Source organism: Melanerpes formicivorus, unplaced genomic scaffold (assembly GCF_026170545.1).
Source record: "Melanerpes formicivorus ecotype bairdi unplaced genomic scaffold, bMelFor1.0.p_v2 SCAF_24, whole genome shotgun sequence".
Taxonomy (NCBI): domain Eukaryota; kingdom Metazoa; phylum Chordata; class Aves; order Piciformes; family Picidae; genus Melanerpes; species Melanerpes formicivorus.
In genome coordinates, this window is record NW_027142376.1 from 12,968,027 (window position 1) to 12,988,028 (window position 20,002).

Sequence of the window (20,002 nt, forward strand, 5' to 3'; positions counted from 1 at the left end):
AGCTGCTTCACTCGGCGTAAGAACCATAGGTCTTGGGGAGAAGGAACTGTTTCCAACCTCTCCATCATATTTCTTGAAAGGCTGTAGCAGAGACCTTTGTTCACACAGGGGCAGCACACCCAAAATATTGTTGGGACTTCATGGTGCAGTTTAGAAGCAAGGTATAGGAGGAAAGTGGGAGAGGAAGCAGAGGACATTTCACACCAGGTGTGACCCTAGCTATGTTTGGACAGCCTGCATATGAAGACAGGAGGATCATTCCAGCTTCCTGATCTCTGCTTTGTTAAGAGGTCAAGCTGAATAAACAAGAAGCTGAATAAACAAGAAGAATAAACAAGAAACCTCTTTGCTATTCTTATTCTAAAGATGTTAAGTGTTTACAGTTAATAGAGGCAGCTGCACTCAAGGCTCCCCCTGTGAAGGACCCTGAAGCCCCAGATGCCTGTCTTCACAGGTAACAACTGACAGCTACCTTCCCAGTCATATCAGCTCTAAAGAGGTCAACATTAAACTCACCAAGCCTCACTGCAGACTTGGATTTGAAGTGCTGCCTTCAGTTTTGCTTAACAAACCAGTGACCAGGATCCCCTAACAGTAGGACCTGGCTGTTAACACACCCATGTAAGCTGGTATAGGCTGTTCTCTAAGAGGAGCCACACAGGCTCCTTCCTGTGTTGCTGGGCTCTGGGAGCTGCTGGTCCCTACCACTAGTGAACAGCTCTGCCTGGAGGGAGGTCACAAAACCAACAGCTCCAGCTCAAGCTGTCCACACAAGACGTGAAGCCTAGACTGTGGTTCTCCTTGGTTTGACACTGGCATCCTCCCTTAGGCCCTAGCTGACTCCAGAAACACTGGGAACTGCTGACCTAGTTCTCTGATGACTTGTGCTGTGCTGGGTATTTTAAACACAAGCCACCATCTGTGATTAACAGATAGGACTTAAATAAATTAGAAACATAATGACAAAAGTGACAGAAAATGAAGATCTAAATCCTTCAAGAACTTCTTATGCTTTAACAACAGACTGGTTTGTCAGCCAAAAAATTATTAATGAGAGCTCTGTGGCTGTCACAACAAAGGGTAAATACAGCACTGTAGTTTCCAGGCAATAAGCGTCCTCACTCCAGTATGTGTGTCTCTCACAGCAGCCCATCTTTGCCCCACTTCCTTTCTCCCTCTCCCATTCTTCTCAGCAGGCCAGAAGGGACAATGGGAGAGAAGAGAAGCTTAATTGTTATTTTTTTAACTAGATCTTTTGAAGCCTCAGGAAAGAAAGCATTAAAGAAATGCACTACTTTGCTGTCTTTTCCATGAGGTCATTCCATATAAACACTCAAGACAAGGAACAGCTACCTGGGACCATTAAGGGCAAGAATTGCCAAGTTTGTGCAGATGTGCTTGTCATGCAAAGAAGGTTCATCCTCATAAGGCAGGTTGCAACTAAGCCTTTCAGCTTTACACACTGGTATCAGGATTTCGATGCAATGAGCTTGTTTGTTCCAGTTCCACATAAGACAGAGCAGCAGCTCCACTGAAAGAGTGACTGGCACAAAGGAAACACCAGAACTGTTCCCAAGCAGACTTTGGAGTTTCAGAATTTTCACTTGAAGGTAAACTCAAAGTCCTCCTCTAAAACGATGTGGTTTGTAACTTATACATAGCACAAGACACACCTGATGGTCTGGATTTCTTTTTAAGAAGAAACTGACACAAGAGGATGATCCATTAAGGGAGAACTTCAGAGTGAAAGTTACCTCTAAAGAGAGGTAAGCTAAGTCTAAGCTCCAGGCCACTTAGATTCTCCAAGTACTTGTAACTACATGACAAAATGTCTTGCCCAAGCAACCATATTAATCTACTCTAGTACTCAGCAGTCAGCTGGAGATGTTGAGAACCACTGTAAGGTTCATAAAAACAACTTCTTACTGTTCAGGTAGACAGAATGGGATTCAGAAGAGACTCCTATAACAGCCTCTCATTAATGGGATTAGCTACCAACAGTTGTCAGTATTGCTAACAGTTACCAATCACATTTCACCAAAGCCCAGAAGGCAACTTTGAAAGATGCTAGAGGTTAAGTACAAAAAGAATGAATGGGAGTGCCTCTGCACAGTGTCCATCTTCACTGGAAAGATGGCCAAGTTGGGTCAGCCAAGATCAGATCTCTTGGTTAGAGTCTAACACTTAGGAAATGAAAACCAAAATGTTTTAAGAATAGCTTTTCAAAATGTGTGTCCTCCAACAGCAGCATGCAGGTAGAAGCCACACTTGGCATCTTCTGTGTGCTTTGTGTATTTTAAAGCCCATGCTGCCTGAAAATACGGGGTGCCTTGGTAACTGGCTGCAGAGCAAAGGGGCTTGGTGAACACACCAGTGCCAACAGGGCCACAAGGATGATCAGAGGGCTGGAGCACCTCTCCTGTGAGGACAGACTGAAGGAATTGGGGCTGTTCAGTCTGCAGAAGAGAAGGCTCCCAGGTGACCTCATTGTGGCCTTCCAGGATCTGAAGGGGGCCTACAGGAAGGCTGGGGAAGGACTTCTCAGGATCTCAGGTAGTGACAGGACTAGGGGGAATGGAATGAAGCTGGAGGTGGGGAGATTCAGGCTGGATGTGAAGAGGAGGTTCTTCACCATGAGAGTGGTGAAACCCTGGAATGTGTTGTCAAGGGAGGTGGTCGAGGCCCTGTCCCTGGAGGTGTTTAAGAGCAGGCTGGATGAGGCTCTGGCCAGGCTGATCTAGTGTGGGGTGTCCCTGCCCATGGCAGGGGGGTTGGAACTAGATGATCCTTGTGGTCCCTTCCAACCCTGAATGAAACTATGAAACTATGAAACAGATGCCAGAAGCCCACTTCCCCCTTTCTCTTTGCTGTGTCACAAGCTAAAGCTTTGAAAACTCTCAAGGAACCTTAACTACAACGTGTGGGGTTCTCTCAATCATCTTTTTGTCAAACTGATGAATGAAAACACCACCACCACACCAAAAAAAAACCCTAACTACTGCAAGATCTTTTAAAAGAAGAGTGATTAAAGCAATTAAACTGTTTCCCTTAGACATGAGGCATATCAACTGACATGGAAAGAATATAACCTACAGACATTTGCTCTAAGCTTGAATTAGGGGATGCTTGGCCCATTGAAGATCAAAGCTAACAACAGAACATCAAATTCAGAGTGTGTGCTCATTTGTAACTAATTCTCCATTAACATGTTTATGGATTATGCAACTAATGTTTCCCCACACACACACACAATCTGTGTGAGGAAGTGAAGGTCAATGAGCATGCCCTGTCCTAGCAGATGTGAAAACTGACTGCTTCAGATACAGATTTCAGACTGATGAGGCATTTCCTGAAAATGGTAGGAAAAATGAACAATATTCTTAGTGGCTGATTTCTGAACAGCCTCTGAGGGGGCTGCATCACTTTCAAAAGACATTTCAAATGTAAAATGGATAAGCTGCTGTGGTTTTAAAAATAACAGAAGTGCTTGAGCAATTCTCATAAGCCAGGTTAAAAAGTCACACTCCAAGAGTCTCACCTGAACTGAGCTTTGATGTTGCTAGGGCTTGCAGATCTGGTCTGAATTTCTTTCTCTTGTTTTTCTCGCAGGATCCTTTCAGCTAGCAAGAAGTAAGTAGCCGTGATGTGATTGTACTTGTTAGTTTCCAGCGCCCTGAGGAAAGCACAAGACATGAAATGAACCAAACATCCCATGGTCCTCTAAAAGCTGGACGTGCATCTCTCACAATTAGCTGTACTTCTCCTAGCAGGAAGAGAGCCTAAACTGCTTACTTTTCATGTTTTGACAAACATGTCTTGGTTTTATTAGAAAGCCAGCAAGCCTGGGAAAAGTTCAGCTACAGCTGGATGGGGACAGCCTCTCAGAGGCAATGTACAAGCAGCAGCATGGATTTCCAGAAGCTGGTCACTTTACTCAAAATGGCAAACTACTGCAGGACTCAAACACTCTTCCAACACATTTTCTTTAAGTTTCTCCTAAGGTTACATCTACTTTATTTCTCATCCTATAATGTCTTCTCTCAGAGCATGAGTGTGGCACTTTGTTTGTTAACTGAAGGCCTTGGTGTTTGCATTGAGTCTATCATCAGTAAATTTGCTGATGACACCAAGCTGGGGACAGGAGTTGATCTGCTAGAGGGTAGAGAGGCTCTGCAGAGAGACCTCGACAGGCTGGGCAGATGGGCAGAGTCCAACGGCATGAGATTGAACGCATCCAAGTGCCAGGTTCTGCAAATTGGCCACAACAACCCCATGCAGTGCTACAGGCTGGGGTCAGAGTGGCTGGAGAGCAGCCAGGCAGAGAGGGACCTGGGGGTGCTGGTTGATGCTAGGATGAACATGAGCCTGCAGTGTGCCCAGGTGGACAGGAGGGCCAATGGCATCCTGGCCTGCATTAAGAACAGTGTGGCCAGCAGGAGCAGGGAGGTCACTCTGCCCCTGTACACTGCACTGGTTAGGCCATACCTCGAGTCCTGTGTCCAGTTCTGGGCCCCTCAGTTTAGGAAGGAGGTTGACTTGCTGGAACGAGTCCAGAGAACAGCAACAAAGTTGGTGAGGGGCTCTGAACACAGCCCTGTGAGGAGAGACTGAGGGAGCTGGGGCTGCTTAGCCTGGAGAGGAGGAGACTCAGGGGTGACCTTATTGCTCTCTACAACTACCTGAAGGGGGGTTGTAAACAGGCAGAGGTTGGTCTCTTCTCCCAGGCAGCCAGCACCAGAACAAGAGGACACAGTCTCAGGCTGCGCCAGGGGAAGTTCAGGCTGGAGGTCAGGAGGAAGTTTTACACAGAGAGAGTGACTGCCCATTGGAATGGGCTGCCCGGGGAGGTGGTGGAGTCGCCGTCACTGGAGGTGTTCAGGAGGAGACTTGATGGGGTGCTTGGTTACATGGGTTAGTTGATTAGGTGGTGTTGGGTGATAGGTTGGACATGATGATCTTGAAGGTCTCTTCCAACCTGGTTGATTCTATTCTATAGCATTCTTTAATGAAAGCCAACAAGGTGTCCAAGCGGCATGTGGGCCTGGTGCTTAGGGACATGGTTTAGTGTTGACCCTTCAGCATTGGGTCAAGGGTTGGGCTGCATCATGGTGGAAAGCCCTTCCAGCCAGCTATATTCTGTGATACAACACACAAAACAACCCTGCCTCCAGAAAACAGACAACTTACTCCACTATGGTGTCTCGGTCCGCAATGTCGCCAAGAACCATCCGTTGTATTATGCTGTTGTGTTCCTCCTCAGACAGGTTTTTGTATGACACGAGAGGAATATTGTACTTTGTTGCAGGAGATGGGTCGACTCCTTGGAGCCACGCGTGGTTTTCAATCTCCTCCAACGAGGCCCTTCGCTTTGGGTCCCTCTGCAGCATCCGTGTGATCAGGCTGTAAATAAAACCCAAATCTGAACCCAAGGCCGTCGGAAGAGCAGCAGCAGGAAGAAATGCTCAGCCTTCGGCCCACAGAGATCTTTACTGGAGAGACTTGTAAAGAGTTATTTATTCTCCATCACATGCCAAACACTGCTGAACTGAAACAATTCGCTTATTAAAAGCTATAAATATCCTAAGCACTGCTCCTTGCATTTGCTACACTTACATTCTAAACCTCGCTTTTCTGGCCTGCTTGGTTTTAGCAGGTCTTAGAGGATGCTGCAGTTTGAAGGGGGAACTCTAGCCTAGTCCCTGACTGCAAAGACTGAAAGTAAAATATATCACCATTGGATACAAAAGAAATTATAAGGTCTATATAATTAATTGGCTTACTAATTGAGAGGCTGAGCGAGCTGGGGTTGCTTAGCCTGGAGAAGAGGAGGCTCAGGGGTGACCTTACTGCTGTCTACAACTACCTGAAGGGAAGGTTGTAGCCAGGAAGGGGCTGGTCTGTTCTGCCAGGCAACCAGCTCCAGAACAAGAGGACACAGTCTCCAGCTGCACCAGGGGAGGTTTAGGCTGGATGTTGGGAAGAAGTTCTTCACAGAAAGAGTGATTGCCCATTGGAATGTGCTGCCCTGGGAAGTGGTGGAGTCACCATCACTGGAGGTGTTCATGAAGAGACTGGATGGGGTACTTGGTGCCACTAGTTGATTAGATAGTGTTGGATGATAGGTTGGACTCGATGATCTCCAAGTTCTTTTCCAACCTGGTTAATTCTATTCTATATAGTAGAGACATAACAGCTTTCTCCTCTTTTCTTCTCTCTCTCCCCCTTCTATGGCCTTGCCACAGTGAGGTAATGGGGAGGAGGTGAACAGTCCTGTCCCCCTAGAGCCACCCAGGAGGGTCTGAGGAGTTTGTGTTGTTTATAAGCTGCAAAATGTCTCTCTATTGCACATACATTGTATATTTTGTACGTATTCATTGCATTTCATGTTTCTAGATTTTCACTTGCTTGTAAATAGAGCTTCATTGGTTCCACCCCAAACTCAGCTATAGCCTGGCAATTTTATTTTGGGGTCAGTTCTCCAAATTAGCTGGGGGTAGGGGGATGGTAATAAACCCACCACATAGGACAAGGGTCCCAGATGGCCCTACAGGCTGGTCTGTAAAACAATAGACAAGTTTCTATTAGTGCTGCTGTCAACAGCAACATGGAATGGCAAAATAAGCAGGAATATTTTGGTTTTAAATAGCTACTAGAGATTTGATTCTTAGTATCAAGCCAGGGATACTTGAGTGTTTACAAGTGCTGGAAAGGAAGTGCATAAATTCCCTGAAGTAAACAGAGAAAGAAGACTAAATTAGCACAGCACATTGCTCCAACACGTGGGATGAAAGCTCTGTGGTTCTCACACAATGCTTCTAACTGCACTACACTGTGCCACTGCAAACTGCAAGGCCACACAAAGCAAAACACAGTTTTCTTATTATTTTAATCTGAGATGATGTATGGAATTAAAAACAGAGCTTAAAAAGATTGTTACATGCATACTTAGTAGCTGTGATCTCTGCTGTTGCTAAAAGGAAAAGCAGTGTGAGACATTGGAGCCTTGGTTTTCTTCACGAGTGTACTGCACCTGCCTCCTACTTCACACTTGCTTATGCATCCCAAGCAGGAGTTTAAACATCCCCAGAGCTTTTGCCCTAAGAAAACATAACCTGCAGAGGGCTTGGTAACTGATATTATGTTGTTGATGCATCATGTAGAGAAAGCAGACAGCAAATGAGCATTAGCCAATTTATTAAGTGAAAGGCTGTGAAAGAAGTTTCTGATCTCAGACCAGCAGGCAGCATCTCAAGAGATCTGATTCAGCTCCCTGGTATGAGCTCTCTCTCTTTTAAACCTCTTCCTGTGTTTGTATTTTAAACCTTTTCCTGTATGTGAAGCTCTTCAAGTGTTCCAGAGCACTGATAGCAGTTTTTCCATGTTACTGGAAATGCTAGATACTAATGACAAGAAAGCCAGCTATGGCATCCCATTGTGCATTGGATTCCTGGACTGTACGGATGACAGGTGAAGAAAGGAATGGTTGTTATGAGCACAGCATTAACAAATTTCATTTCATTCTGTGTCAAACAACAGAATCTTAGATGCTGCTCTAGTGTTTTTGACTGGACCCCTGCACTCAGCACTGGTTAAGCCACACCTTGAGTCCTGTGTCCAGTTCTGGGCCCCTCAGTTCAGGAAAGATGTTGAGCTGCTGGAAGGTGTCCAGAGAAGGGCAACTAAGCTGGGGAGGGGTTTGGAGCACAGCCCTGTGAGGAGAGGCTGAAGGAGCTGGGGTTGCTTAGCCTGAAGAGGAGGCTCAGGGGAGACCTTATTGCTGTCTACAACTCCCTGAAGGGAGGTTGTAGACAGGTGGGGGTTGGTCTCTTCTCCCAGGCAACCACCAACACAACAAGAGGACACAGTCTCAAGCTGTGCCAGGGGAGGTTTAAGCTGGATGTTAGGAAGAAATTCTTCACAGAAAGAGTGATTGGCCATTGGAATGTGCTGCCTGGGGAGGTGGTGGAGTCACCATCACTGGAGGTGTTTAAGACGGGCCTGGATGAGGCACTTAGTGCCACGGTTTAGTTGATCAGATGGTGTTGGGTCATGGGTTGGACTTGATGATCTCAAAGGTCTTTTCCAACCTGGTTAATTCTATATTCTGTAAATGCATTTTTCAAACATTCATACAAGGCCTCTGAACTTCCAATAGTAAGAAGCAAAGGATACCCTATTGCAGATTCAAGGATCCAGCCAGACTCTGTAAAACCATCTTGAGTGATGCAGCTGAGACACACATTAAAAGGACTGAAGAGGTCATTAACCAACAGAGAGCTATGGGAAATACTGGAACATATTAAACAAACAAAAAAGCTGCAGTGAGGACTGCAGAAAAACAACACACTGAACTGAGTCACAGTTCCCACGTGGCAGAGGCTAACTGCAAACAGGGTAGTTTTTTTTTACCCTGGGCTGCCTAGACTGCTGATTGGGAGTTGCAATTTCAGCATGCTGTGAGGAAAACTTGCTGTGATAGGTTTGGACAGCTTGAATTTTGAACAGAAATCTATAGGAATCACTACATTTTTAAACCCTTGCCAAAAACAATACTCCCAGCAACAATTTGTCCTGCAAGACTGGCAGCCAGAGCCAAGTCAGTAGTAAGCAGCTGCTTCAAGAGTTGATGAAATATGAGGCAACTGAGACACAAAGGGATGCATTGTATAAAATCACAACTTTAGCTTCACACAAGTGTGAAGGGGGGAAAAAAGGTAGCATTGGCAAAACAAAAAAAGGATGGGATTCATCTTTTAGTAAGAAGAAAGATAATAAAGTTTTTAAAAGGAATGAAACAAAGCCAAAAGCAAGCAATACTGGTGCCCAAGAAACTGCTCAATCAATGGGAAGAAATAGCCAAGTGTGACCCTTTGAGGCTGTGCCTTTAAGAAAGGGACAGTTGCTGGAACACTCCGGCTGAATATTTGAAAACAAAGATATTCTGAATGAATTTCATTGGTAGATAGGGAAAATACAACTTTAAGTTTTAGTTCTGTTTGAGTCTCAGTCAGTTCTGTTGTCTGTCTGTCTTTTCAGCCTGCCTGCTTCTGTCTCTCTCTGAGCAACAGCTGCTGGTCGGAGTTAACCTTGAACTAACAGATAAGAATAATTCTTGCATATGCTTTGAGCTAACAGAATTTTCTCCTTAATAACTACCTTTTCTCTCTCTCTAACCCTTTCTGGGAAAAAAGGGAGGTAGGGGGAGAGAGGGGGTAGGGGGGGACACACCTTCCTGGCTGGAGGAGGGAGTTTTGTTCTGTATTACGTTCTTTGCTGCATACATTGTTAATACTGTATATTGTGTATACAATCATCTGCATTTCATCCTGTTTGTGAATATAGCTTATATTCATTTCTGCTCCTCTGACTGAGTTAGCTGTGGTTTCTTTGTGTGAAGGGGGAGAACTGAACCTTCTCTCACCACCACACAATTTCTTGGCCGCCCAACTCGGGGCTTAGGGATAACTGCTGTCCAGAAGCAGGGCAAAGTTTGCTTGATTTACTGTCTGCTCGAGTTGGAGCTGCAAACATGAAAGGGTTTTGGATTTCAGAGCGTCTAGTCTATTCAATTTGTTCTGTACTGATCTCTAAGTATTTTCTAGGATTGATTTGTGATTGCTTAGGCAGATAATGTATAAATTATATTTATGGTTTAAGTATAAGATTCAGCTTCCCTATGACCTGTGGCAGGACATTGCTGATTGAGTCGAGAGAATTCCAGTGAAGGTGAGACACATTGATGCTCATATTCCTAAGAGCAAAGCTACTGAGGAACAGCAACATAACAATCAGGCAGATCTAGCTGCAAGAGTTTCTCAAGTAGACATGGACTCTGATTCTGATCTCGACTGGAAACACCGAGGTGAGATATTCCTAGCTGGGTGGGCTCACGATTCATCAGGACATCAAGGCAGAGATGCAACATACCAGTGGGCTCGTGACACTAAGTTACAAGTAAGCTAGCAGAATTAAGCACAAAGCAGTAGCCATAACATCTTATTAACAGACAAAGTGCTTCTCAGGCTGTTCAAATGGTACAGGCAACCCTCCCCCCACCAAAGTAATGAGAATCCACTTCTGTGAACACTTCCAAGTTCTTTAGCACTCTACTTACTCTTTACATTCTTTCGACACATGAGGCGGCACTGTGTATTTGCAGTCCATTATCATAGTCAGAGTTTCACTGTCATTTGCTTCTTGAAATGGTGGCTGTCCACAAACCAACATGAAGAGGATGACCCCTAAACTCCATATATCTGAAAATATATAGTACATATGTTAAAGCAACTGCAGAGGAAATGGACATCCTTCCCCATCCAAACTGTGAAATGTTCTTGAGATGAATCCTGGAGTTACCGCTGCACTCTTGATTATCAGTATTACTCATGGAATTAGCAGTCCTGCTGAAGTACAGGATACTGTTGTTCCATTGTTGGACAACTTGTGTCATTTTAGAGGAAAAACAATAATCAGAATGCCATGACTTCAAGGATGCATCACAGTTTGAAATGCATGACATCTTTGATAGCAAAGTGTTAGATAAAGCTGAAGATACTCTGGTCACTCAGAATTCATGACTTTTCTTCATCAGCAGACAGAGATGATTGAAGGGATTTGCATTAAGAGCACATTCCTCACTATTGTTTATATGTTACTCCATGAGGCAGAGAAATTACAAAGACAGACCCTTAATTCTGTCAGGCTGAACCAGATACATTTTTCCTTCATTAGTGTTGCTTTAAAAAATATTCTTGGCAATTTCTAACAGTAAATAAGTCACTTAGGTAAAAACACCTCCTTACACCAGCCACACCATGAACTGGGAAGCGTTTTAGCTTTCTAAACACATTCAAACACAACATCCAAGGCTTGGATGGGAGCACACTGCATTGGGTTAGGAACTGGCTGGAGGGCTGAGCCCAGAGAGTGGTGGTGAATGGTGTCACATCCAGCTGGCAGCCAGGCACCAGTGGTGTGCCCCAGGGATCAGTGCTGGGCCCCATCCTCTTTAACATCTTTATTGATGATCTGGAGGAGGGCATTGAGTCCATCATCAGTAAATCTGCAGATGACACCAAGCTGGGGACAGGAGTTGATCTGCTGGAGGATAGAGAGGCTCTGCAGAGGGACCTCGACAGGCTGGACAGATGGGCAGAGTCCAAGGGCAGGAGACTGAACACATCCTAGTGCCAGGTTCTGCACATTGGCCACAACAACCCCATGCAGAGCTACAGGCTGGGGTCAGAGTGGCTGGAGAGCAGCCAGGCAGAGAGGGACCTGGGGGTACTGGTCGATGGTAGGCTGAACATGAGCCTGCAGTGTGCCCAGGCAGCCAAGAGGGCCAATGGCATCCTGGCCTGCATCAGGAACAGTGTGGCCAGCAGGAGCAGGGAGGTCATTCTGCCCCTGTACACTGCACTGGTTAGGCCACACCTTGAGTCCTGTGTCCAGTTCTGGGCCCCTCAGTTTAGGAAGGAGGTTGACTTGCTGGAACAAGTCCAGAGAAGGGCAATGAAGTTGGTGAGGGGTTTGGAACACAAGGCCTGTGAGGAGAGACTGAGGGAGCTGGGGTTGCTCAGCCTGGAGAGGAGGAGACTCAGGGATGACCTTATTGCTCTCTACAACTACCTGAAGGGAGGTTGTAGACAGGCAGAGGTTGGTCTCTTCTCCCAGGCAGCCAGCACCAGAACAAGAGGACACAGTCTCAGGCTGCACCAGGGGAGGTTTAGGCTGGAGGTTAGGAGGAAGTTCTCTACAGAGAGAGTGATTGCCCATTGGAATGGGCTGCCTGGGGAGGTGGTGGAGTCACCATCACTGGAGGTGTTCAGGAGGAGACTTGATGGGGTGCTTGGTGCCATGGGTTAGTTGTTTGGGTGCATTGGATTGGTTGATGGGTTGGACACGATGATCTTGAAGGTCTCTTCCAACCTGGTCTATTCTATTCTATTCTAACTGGCAGTGATCTCTACAGCACACTCTCTTATTCCCCAATATAACAACATACCAAAAGAGTAAAGATCAGCGCTGCTGGATATGAAACCCTTTCGTTTCTGCTTCCTGTAAAGGTAATACTCAGTTCCAATCTTTTCTAGGCAAACTGTTGCAGTCTCACTGCATGCAGTGCAGGAAGCTTGCATTTGAGCAATACTTCAGATTGAATGAATAAATAACTCCAATATGCAGTTAGAGAAAAGGCCATGCTCTGAAAATTCCAGTGACAATTTGGGGTTCTGCACTCCAGCATTTCACAGACCTGTACACAGCAAAACCAGACAGCTGAACTGTCAGCTCCTGCAAGAAGCAGGATACACCAAGTCTGTTGTGGAAGAGCTTGTAAAAGGGAACCACACTAAGTTACCTATCCAGTTTTCCTTCTGTGGCCTACTCAAAATATCTGACATACATTTAAACCTGAAGGATAGCTACAATTTTGTTTAATAAAGTAAATCACACACCTTCATCTCTGTAACAGTTACTCATTTTGCCAGTTACAACCCATTGCTCATCTGGTTTAGCTGAGAGAGGAAGAGGAACACTAGAGGGTAATTTCCTGCAGAGCTCTAATTTGCAGCTAACATGCTGTTAACTCAGACAGTTACCTGATTCCTGCTATGCTCACCCTCAACCCTGTAAGTACTGAGCATTTAGAGGTCACTACACCACATCAGGCTTACCTGCAAATTCAACATGGTTATTCACATGTTTAAGATCCAGTAAGTGCATTAATACTTCGACAGCCTGATGCCAGAAAGCTGAATATTCTGGAGCACAGGATTTGAAAGACTCTCACAAAACTCAGAGGTAATTTCACCCAAGAGATACAGTTTCAGTTTTGTAAAGACACTTGCATCTTTGCCCTACTGTTTATTCTGAAAGTGACCAAAACCTTTGGTGCATTTTAGAATAGAATAAACTTTAGAATAAACCAAACCAGGTTGGAAGAGACCTTCAAGATCATCGTGTCCAACCCATCAACCAATCCAACCCACCCAAACAGCTAACCCATGGCACCAAGCACCCCATCAAGTCTCCTTCTGAACACCTTCAATGACGGCGACTCCACCACCTCCCCGGGCAGCCCATTCCAATGGGCAATCACTCTCTCTGTGTAGAACTTCCTCCTGACCTCCAGCCTGAACTTCCCCTGGCGCAGCCTGAGACTGTGTCCTCTTGTTCTGGTACTGGGTGCCTGGGAGAAGAGACCATCATCAGCCTGTCTACAACCTCCCTTCAGGTAGTTGTAGAGAGTGATAAGGTCACCCCTGAGTCTCCTCTTCTCCAGGCTAAGCAGCCCCAGCTCCCTCAGCCTTTCCTCATAGGGCTTGTGTTCCAAACCCCTCACCACACAACCCCACCCACCACACAACAGACTGTAAAACCTGAGCTCCTGCAAGCACATAAAAGATGTGAATTTATGTACTTACATTAAGTTATCTTTTGGACATTAATGCCCTCCTAGATTATCACTTTTGCCTACAATTTAATTTGTGATACAATCATGGAAGCAATAAGGTTGGAAAAGACCTCAAAGATCATCAAGTCCAGCCTGTCACCACAGACCTCATGACTACTAAACCGTGGCACCAAGTGCCACATCCAATCCCCTCTTGAACACCTTCAGGGACGGTGACTCCACCACCTCCCTGGGCAGCACCTTCCAACCCTAGTATTCCAAATGGTACTTCCTCCCCCCTCCTCCCCCAGTAAAATGCTTCATGCACCCATTCAGTATGAATTCTTTCAGATGAGTTCATGTAACAGCACATTGTAGGTATTTTGGAACAGCAAAGCAAGCATGATGCAGCACAGCAAGAACTAAACCAACGTTGATAGTGTAAACACACAGAACTTGAATGCTCTATTGAAGCCAGCACAAGGTTTAAACCACTCAGCTACAAACCACAACTATTTTTGACTCACACCAAACAGTGTAGAGGATGGTGAGTGTGGAGGAAGTGCTTAAAAAAAAAGCTAAGAGGAAGCTTTAAACAAATTTTCAAAGCAACTTCGTTTGAAATAGACAAAACCTGAAGGAGTACTGGAGAAATGGAACTAGTTTGTGAGCACTGAATGATTCACTGGTATTTCAAACCACTGCAATTATTCAGCCAGCAGGTTTGGAATGGGCTGCCCGGGGAGGTGGTGGAGTCACCATCATTGGAGGTGTTCAGGAGGAGACTTGATGGGGTGCTTGGTGCCATGGGTTAGTTGTTTAGGTGGTGTTGGATGATAGGTTGGACACGATGATCTTGAAGGTCTCTCCCAACCTGGTTTGTTCTATTCTATTCTTGGGTCTAGGGCATGCTTACCAAGCCTGGTAAGAATGACCTTGCTGCCTGGTAAAGACTGAAATGTCATATTTCATGCTGCAAGGAGGTCCTGCCTTTGATTCCTTGGGTAAAGATTCTGCAGTTAAAGTTTGGGGTTTTTTTAGACTGAGGGAAACAAAATCCTTCAATCCAATGATTCACATGGGTGGAAGTAGAATATCCTTCACAGAGGGACGTAAAACTTGCAACTTAGAAAAAATGAGACTGAACACATCCAAGTGCTGGGTTCTGCACATTGGCCACAGCAACCCCATGCAGTGCTACCGGCTGGGGTCAGAGTGGCTGGAGAGCAGCCAAGCAGAGAGGGACCTGGGGGTACTGGTCAGTGGTAGGCTGAACATGAGGCTGCAGTGTGCCCAGGCAGACAGGAGGGCCAGTGGCATCCTGGCCTGCATCAGGAACAGGGTGGCCAGCAGGAGCAGGGAGGTCATTCTGCCCCTGTACACTGCACTGGTTAGGCCACACCTCGAGTCCTGTGTCCAGTTCTGGGCTCCTCAGGTTAGGAAGGAGGTTGACTTGCTGGAAGGAGTCCAGAGAAGGGCAAGAAAGTTGGTGAGGGGTTTGGAACACAGCCCTGTGAGGAGAGGCTGAGGGAGCTGGGGTTGCTTAGCCTGGAGAAGAGGAGACTCAGGGAAGACCTTCTTGCTGTCTACAACTACCTGAAGGGAGGTTGTAGACAGGCAGAGATTGGTCTCCCAGGCATCCAGCACCAGAACAAGAGGACACAGTCTCAGGCTGTGCCAGGGGTGGTTCAGGATGGAGGTCAGGAGGAAGTTTTACACAGAAAGTGTGATTGCCCATTGGAATGGACTGCCCAGGGAGGTGGTGGAGTCACCATCATTGGAGGTGTTCAGGAGGAGACTTGATGGGGTGCTTGGTGCCATGGGTTAGTTGATTAGGTGGTGTTAGGTGATAGTTTGGACACAATGATCTTGAAGATCTCTTCCAACATGGTTTATTCTATTCTACTCTATTTTTCCACACACTATTAAAAGCTGTAGCTAGACATTTAAAAAGCAAAGACTATATCTATTTACATTTTCATCCATTCACTGACTGGTTCACTAAAGGGTTGCTCAAGTTCCAGAGTCAAAAACAACAAAAAACAAACCACAAAAGACTGCAGAACTGCATGGACAGGATCAGAATGCAAAGCAAGACTGCTTTATTTGAGACCTATTAAATAGGCTGTTGTGAAAAACAACAAACACCACCCCAAAAACCCCCCAAAATCAAACAAACAAATCTCACCTTCAGTTCAATGCACATATGGTTGGACACAGAATATGCACAGTAAAGAACTTAGCTCCTTCTTCACCTCTCTGGAATACCATTTTAAGATACTACCTTAGCTGTGCCAGTAATAAATCAGCTGTGTTAATGCTCATAAAACCCTAAACAAACAAAAAAGCAACAATCACACCCAAACCCGAGTGTTAGACAAAACTTGTAGATGATGTAATAGATTCACTACTGGATGTTTTAGTCAGATAAAGAAGTAGGGTTTGTAAGCAAAACTCCTTGGCTTGAAGCAATGACTCAGCACAGATTTTCAGCTACATTCCCCCTTCAGCTCAGAGCTCAGGTGCCAGTGCCAGTTCCAGATCTGAGACTCTTGACTGAGGGAACGAAGGGAAGAGAAGGGTTACACAGACCCACCTTGAAACAACTTATTCTTCACTGTTTCAAGGGGGGGTTACTGCTTTTAATACCTAGCAGCTGACAGCTTTATGGAAACTGCTTACTGCTCTAGCTCCATCCCAAGAGTCACATAATTTGCTTTCTTCAGAAAATTGGTCACAAAGCAGACTTTAGGCCGAGCATGCTGCACGCATTTAGCATGCTTATCACCTGCAGGACTTAAAATGACTACAGCAAAGGAAGGTGCATTTGCACACTGCAGGAGCCAAAGTCAAGGTCTCTTTCAAAAGCACAGCAAAGATGATGATGCAATCCAGCCTTTAAATTGGGTACTAGAAATTTCAAGCTGCCATCGCTCTGACAGGAGTAAAATAAAAGACATCAGGACTTCTAAAAGCACTAGCAGGCAGTTGCAGCAGAGGGTATTTTATTGTTTTTAAAGCCATTAAATAGTGTTGATCAGGAAAGGGCTGTGCAGGCAGGATTCCCAGAACCATGACAACCAGGGCTGTGTATATGCAACTTCCTTACATAACGTGAAGTCACTGCCATAGAAACCAAACTACGTCATTAGCCGTGGATGCTATGCCTGCCTTAAAAACAGGGCAGTCAAACATCTGTTATGTTCAAGTTTGTACACTGCACAAAGGATATCCATATTCATCTGCTTAACCACTGAGCTGGGCCTCAGCATTTCAGGAGGCATTAATTTCTTTTCTAAAAGCTCCCGATTCACTCCTAAAATAAGCACTCCACACTTCAGAAAGCTGCCATTTCTCTGACACAGGGGATCCTTAGAGCTTGTGTTCTGCTCAGATTTCTGCCATTCCTCACAATTCAGACCCTTGTCACACTTTACATGTGCTATGTGAACTTAGGAATTTAAGCAGCTGAACTCCTTGCTTGTTTTGGAATAGACATAATTGCATTTGACTACATAATGTAATTGGAGTCTGCTTATTAAAGTAATTCAGTTTAGACCTTGGTGGGAAAAGTTTGGATTTCCTCCCTCCCCCCTTAAATAGAACAGAATAGACCAGGTTGGAAGAGACTTTCAAGATCATCACATCCAACCCATCAACCAATCCAACACCACCTAAACAACCAACACTTGGCACCAAGCACCCCATCAAGTCTCCTCCTGAACATCTCCATTGATGGTGACTCCACCACCTCCCCGGGCAGTCCATCCCAATGGGCAATCACTCTCTCTGTGTAGAACTTCCTCCTGACCTCCAGCCTAAACCTCCCCTGGTGCAGCCTGAGACTGTGTCCTCTTGTTCTGGTGCTGGGGGCCTGGGAGAAGAGACCAACCCCCACCTGTCTACAACCTGCCTTCAGGTAGTTGTAGAGAGCAATAAGGTCACCCCTGAGTCTCCTCCTCTCCAGGCTAAGCAGCCCCAGCTCCCTCAGTCTCTCCTCACAGGGCTGTGTTCCAAACCCCTCACCAACTTTTTTGCCCTTCTCTGGACATGTTCCAGCAAGTCAACCTCCTTCCTAAACTGAGGGGCCCAGAACTGGACACAGGACTCAAGGTATGGCCTAACCAGTGCAGTGTACAGGGGCAGAATGACCTCCCTGCTCCTGCTGGCCACACTGTTCTTGATGCAGGCCAGGATGCCATTGGCCCTCTTGGCTGCCTGGGCACACTGCAGGCTCATGTTCAGCCTACCATCGACCAGTACCCCCAGGTCCCTCTCTGCCTGGCTGCTCTCAGCCACTCTGACCCCAGCCTGTGGCACTGCATGTAGAGCTATGTAACTTCACACAGTGTATACTGCTCTGCTGATAAGCACATCTTTCTACTGCAAGTCTGCTTCTTGTGAAGTGATTTTCCATGTGAGCAAATTCAGTCAGGTTTTAACATTTCTCATGGCAAAGTTTAACAGCTGAACATTAGTTATCTAGTAACACAAGCCACTCACAACACAAACTCCCTCTGTAAAACGTTTACATATTACCTGTGATTTTTGCCATTGCAGAGGTTACCAACAGACTGAGTAAATGATGAAAACAGACCTCAAGTTCCAGCTTAAGGGGCAAGTACTCTAAGCACCAGCTTAAGACATTAAAGACAATGGCATCACTCCTGTGATGCTGCTATGACCTCTTCAGAGCAGATTTGTGGAAAACCCAATCACAGAAATCTGTTGAAGACAAGCCTTGAAAGAGGCTCAATCCACCAGCACTTCAATACCAAAAATCTGTGAAGAGATAAGTAGGAAAATCTAACCTACATATATCAACATCTCCGCACTGTGGCCTTGTTCAGGGTTTGGCAGCACCTGGGTAATACTTGATGACAGTTGTTTTGAGCTTAGATACAAAATACCATCAGGGACTGCTTTATTTGGATTGGAAATTTGAGACTGAACCTTCTTTGAGCTCAGGCCAGTAACACCACAGTAAGTGGTAAGCATGCTTGTTATACCTGTTGAAACTGAAGATCCTAATCACAGCCTAGGCTAAGGAAAACAGAAGGAGCACTCACATTTATAGCACAGCTTCAAGTAATTGTCTGAAGAAACCAGACAGTTTAAGAGGAAAAATCCATATGACAAGTCAAACAGACTTCTTTTAGCCACAGTGATGAAAAATTGCGTACTACAGTATAAAATGAAAGCTTAGCCTGGAGAAGAGGAGACCCAGGGGTCACCTCATTGCTCTCTACAACTACCTGAAGGGAGGTTGTAGACAGGCAGAGGTTGGTCTCTTCTCCCAGGCAGCCAGCACCAGAACAAGAGGACACAGTCTCAGGCTGTGCCAGGGGAGGTTTAGGCTGGAGGTTAGGAAGAAGTTCTATACAGAGAGAGTGATTGCCCATTGGAATGTGCTCCCCGGGGAGGTGGTGGAGTCACCATCACTGGAGGTGTTCAGGAGGAGACTTGATGGGGTGCTTGGCACCTTGGTTTAGTTGGTTGATAGGCTGGACATGGTGATCACAGTATCACTAAGGTTGGAAGAGACCTCAAAGATCATCGAGTCCAACCTGTCACCACAGACCTCACGACTAGACCATGGCACCAAGTGCCACGTCCAATCTCCTCTTGAACACCTCCAGGGATGGTGACTCCACCACCTCCCCGGGCAGCACATTCCAATGACAAATGACTCTCTCAGCGAAGAACTTTCTCCTCACCTCAAGCCTAAACCTCCCCTGGCACAGCTTGAAACTGTGTCCTCTTGTTCTGGTGCTGGTTGCCTGGGAGAAGAGACCAACCCCTTCCTGGCTACAACCTCCCTTCAGGTAGTCGTAAGACAGCAATGAGGTCACCCCTGAGCCTCCTCTTCTCCAGGCTAAACAATCCTTGAATCTTGATCTTGAAGGTCTCTTCCAACCTGGTTTATTCTCTTCTATTGAACTGATTGAATGGGGCCTTTTATATTGCTGTTATACTTGCACTTCAAAATGAGAGCAAAACCAGTTACTTCCAGGCCTGCAGAAGCTCAAATGCTTTTTTTGGATTAATTTTTCCCCTTGCAGAAGGCTGTGGAAGAGATCATCCACACCGAATGCCAACAGTTTCAAACTGAACAGGAAGAATTGGGTTTTCTCCTTGGTTTAAAGCACTACAGATCTACTAAAATTGCTACCAGGACACATAAACAAACCAACCAACCTAAAAACCACCCCCCACCCCCAGGATCAATCTCTTCCTTACACCACCCCTCTGTCTCAATAAAGAGCACAAATAGCAAATGGCATTTAAGCTAATTATGACAGTAATTCATTATCTGTGAGAAACAGCCTGTTCTATCCATGTTATTTTGACTCAGACATGGTCTTCGGTACCTAGCCTTACCTTTGGAAGCAAATGCTATTTTCATTCAATCTGGCAATTAGTACTTGCTGTTCCTAATTTGTTAGGAACTCATGCACCTCAGATTTCAGTAAGGATATTTAACAAAACACACCACCACAGAGTAGAATAGACCAGACCAGGGTGGAAAAGACCTTCGAGATCATCAAGTCCAACCCATGACCCAACACCATCTAATCAACTAAACCATGGCACTAAGTGCCTCATCCA

General features: G+C 45.7%; 1 protein-coding gene across 1 annotated transcript in view; it reads right to left on the reverse strand.

Moving 5' to 3' along the window:
* Window positions 1–20,002, reverse strand: part of SNRK (SNF related kinase) — a 50,806-nt gene that overhangs the window by 4,886 nt on the left and 25,918 nt on the right. The window contains exons 4-6 of the mRNA XM_068152945.1: window positions 10,115–10,256; window positions 5,188–5,400; window positions 3,539–3,673 (exon numbers count right to left, since the gene is read on the reverse strand). Coding sequence (XP_068009046.1) covers window positions 3,539–3,673; window positions 5,188–5,400; window positions 10,115–10,256 — 490 coding nt within the window. The remainder of the gene's footprint in view (window positions 1–3,538; window positions 3,674–5,187; window positions 5,401–10,114; window positions 10,257–20,002) is intronic.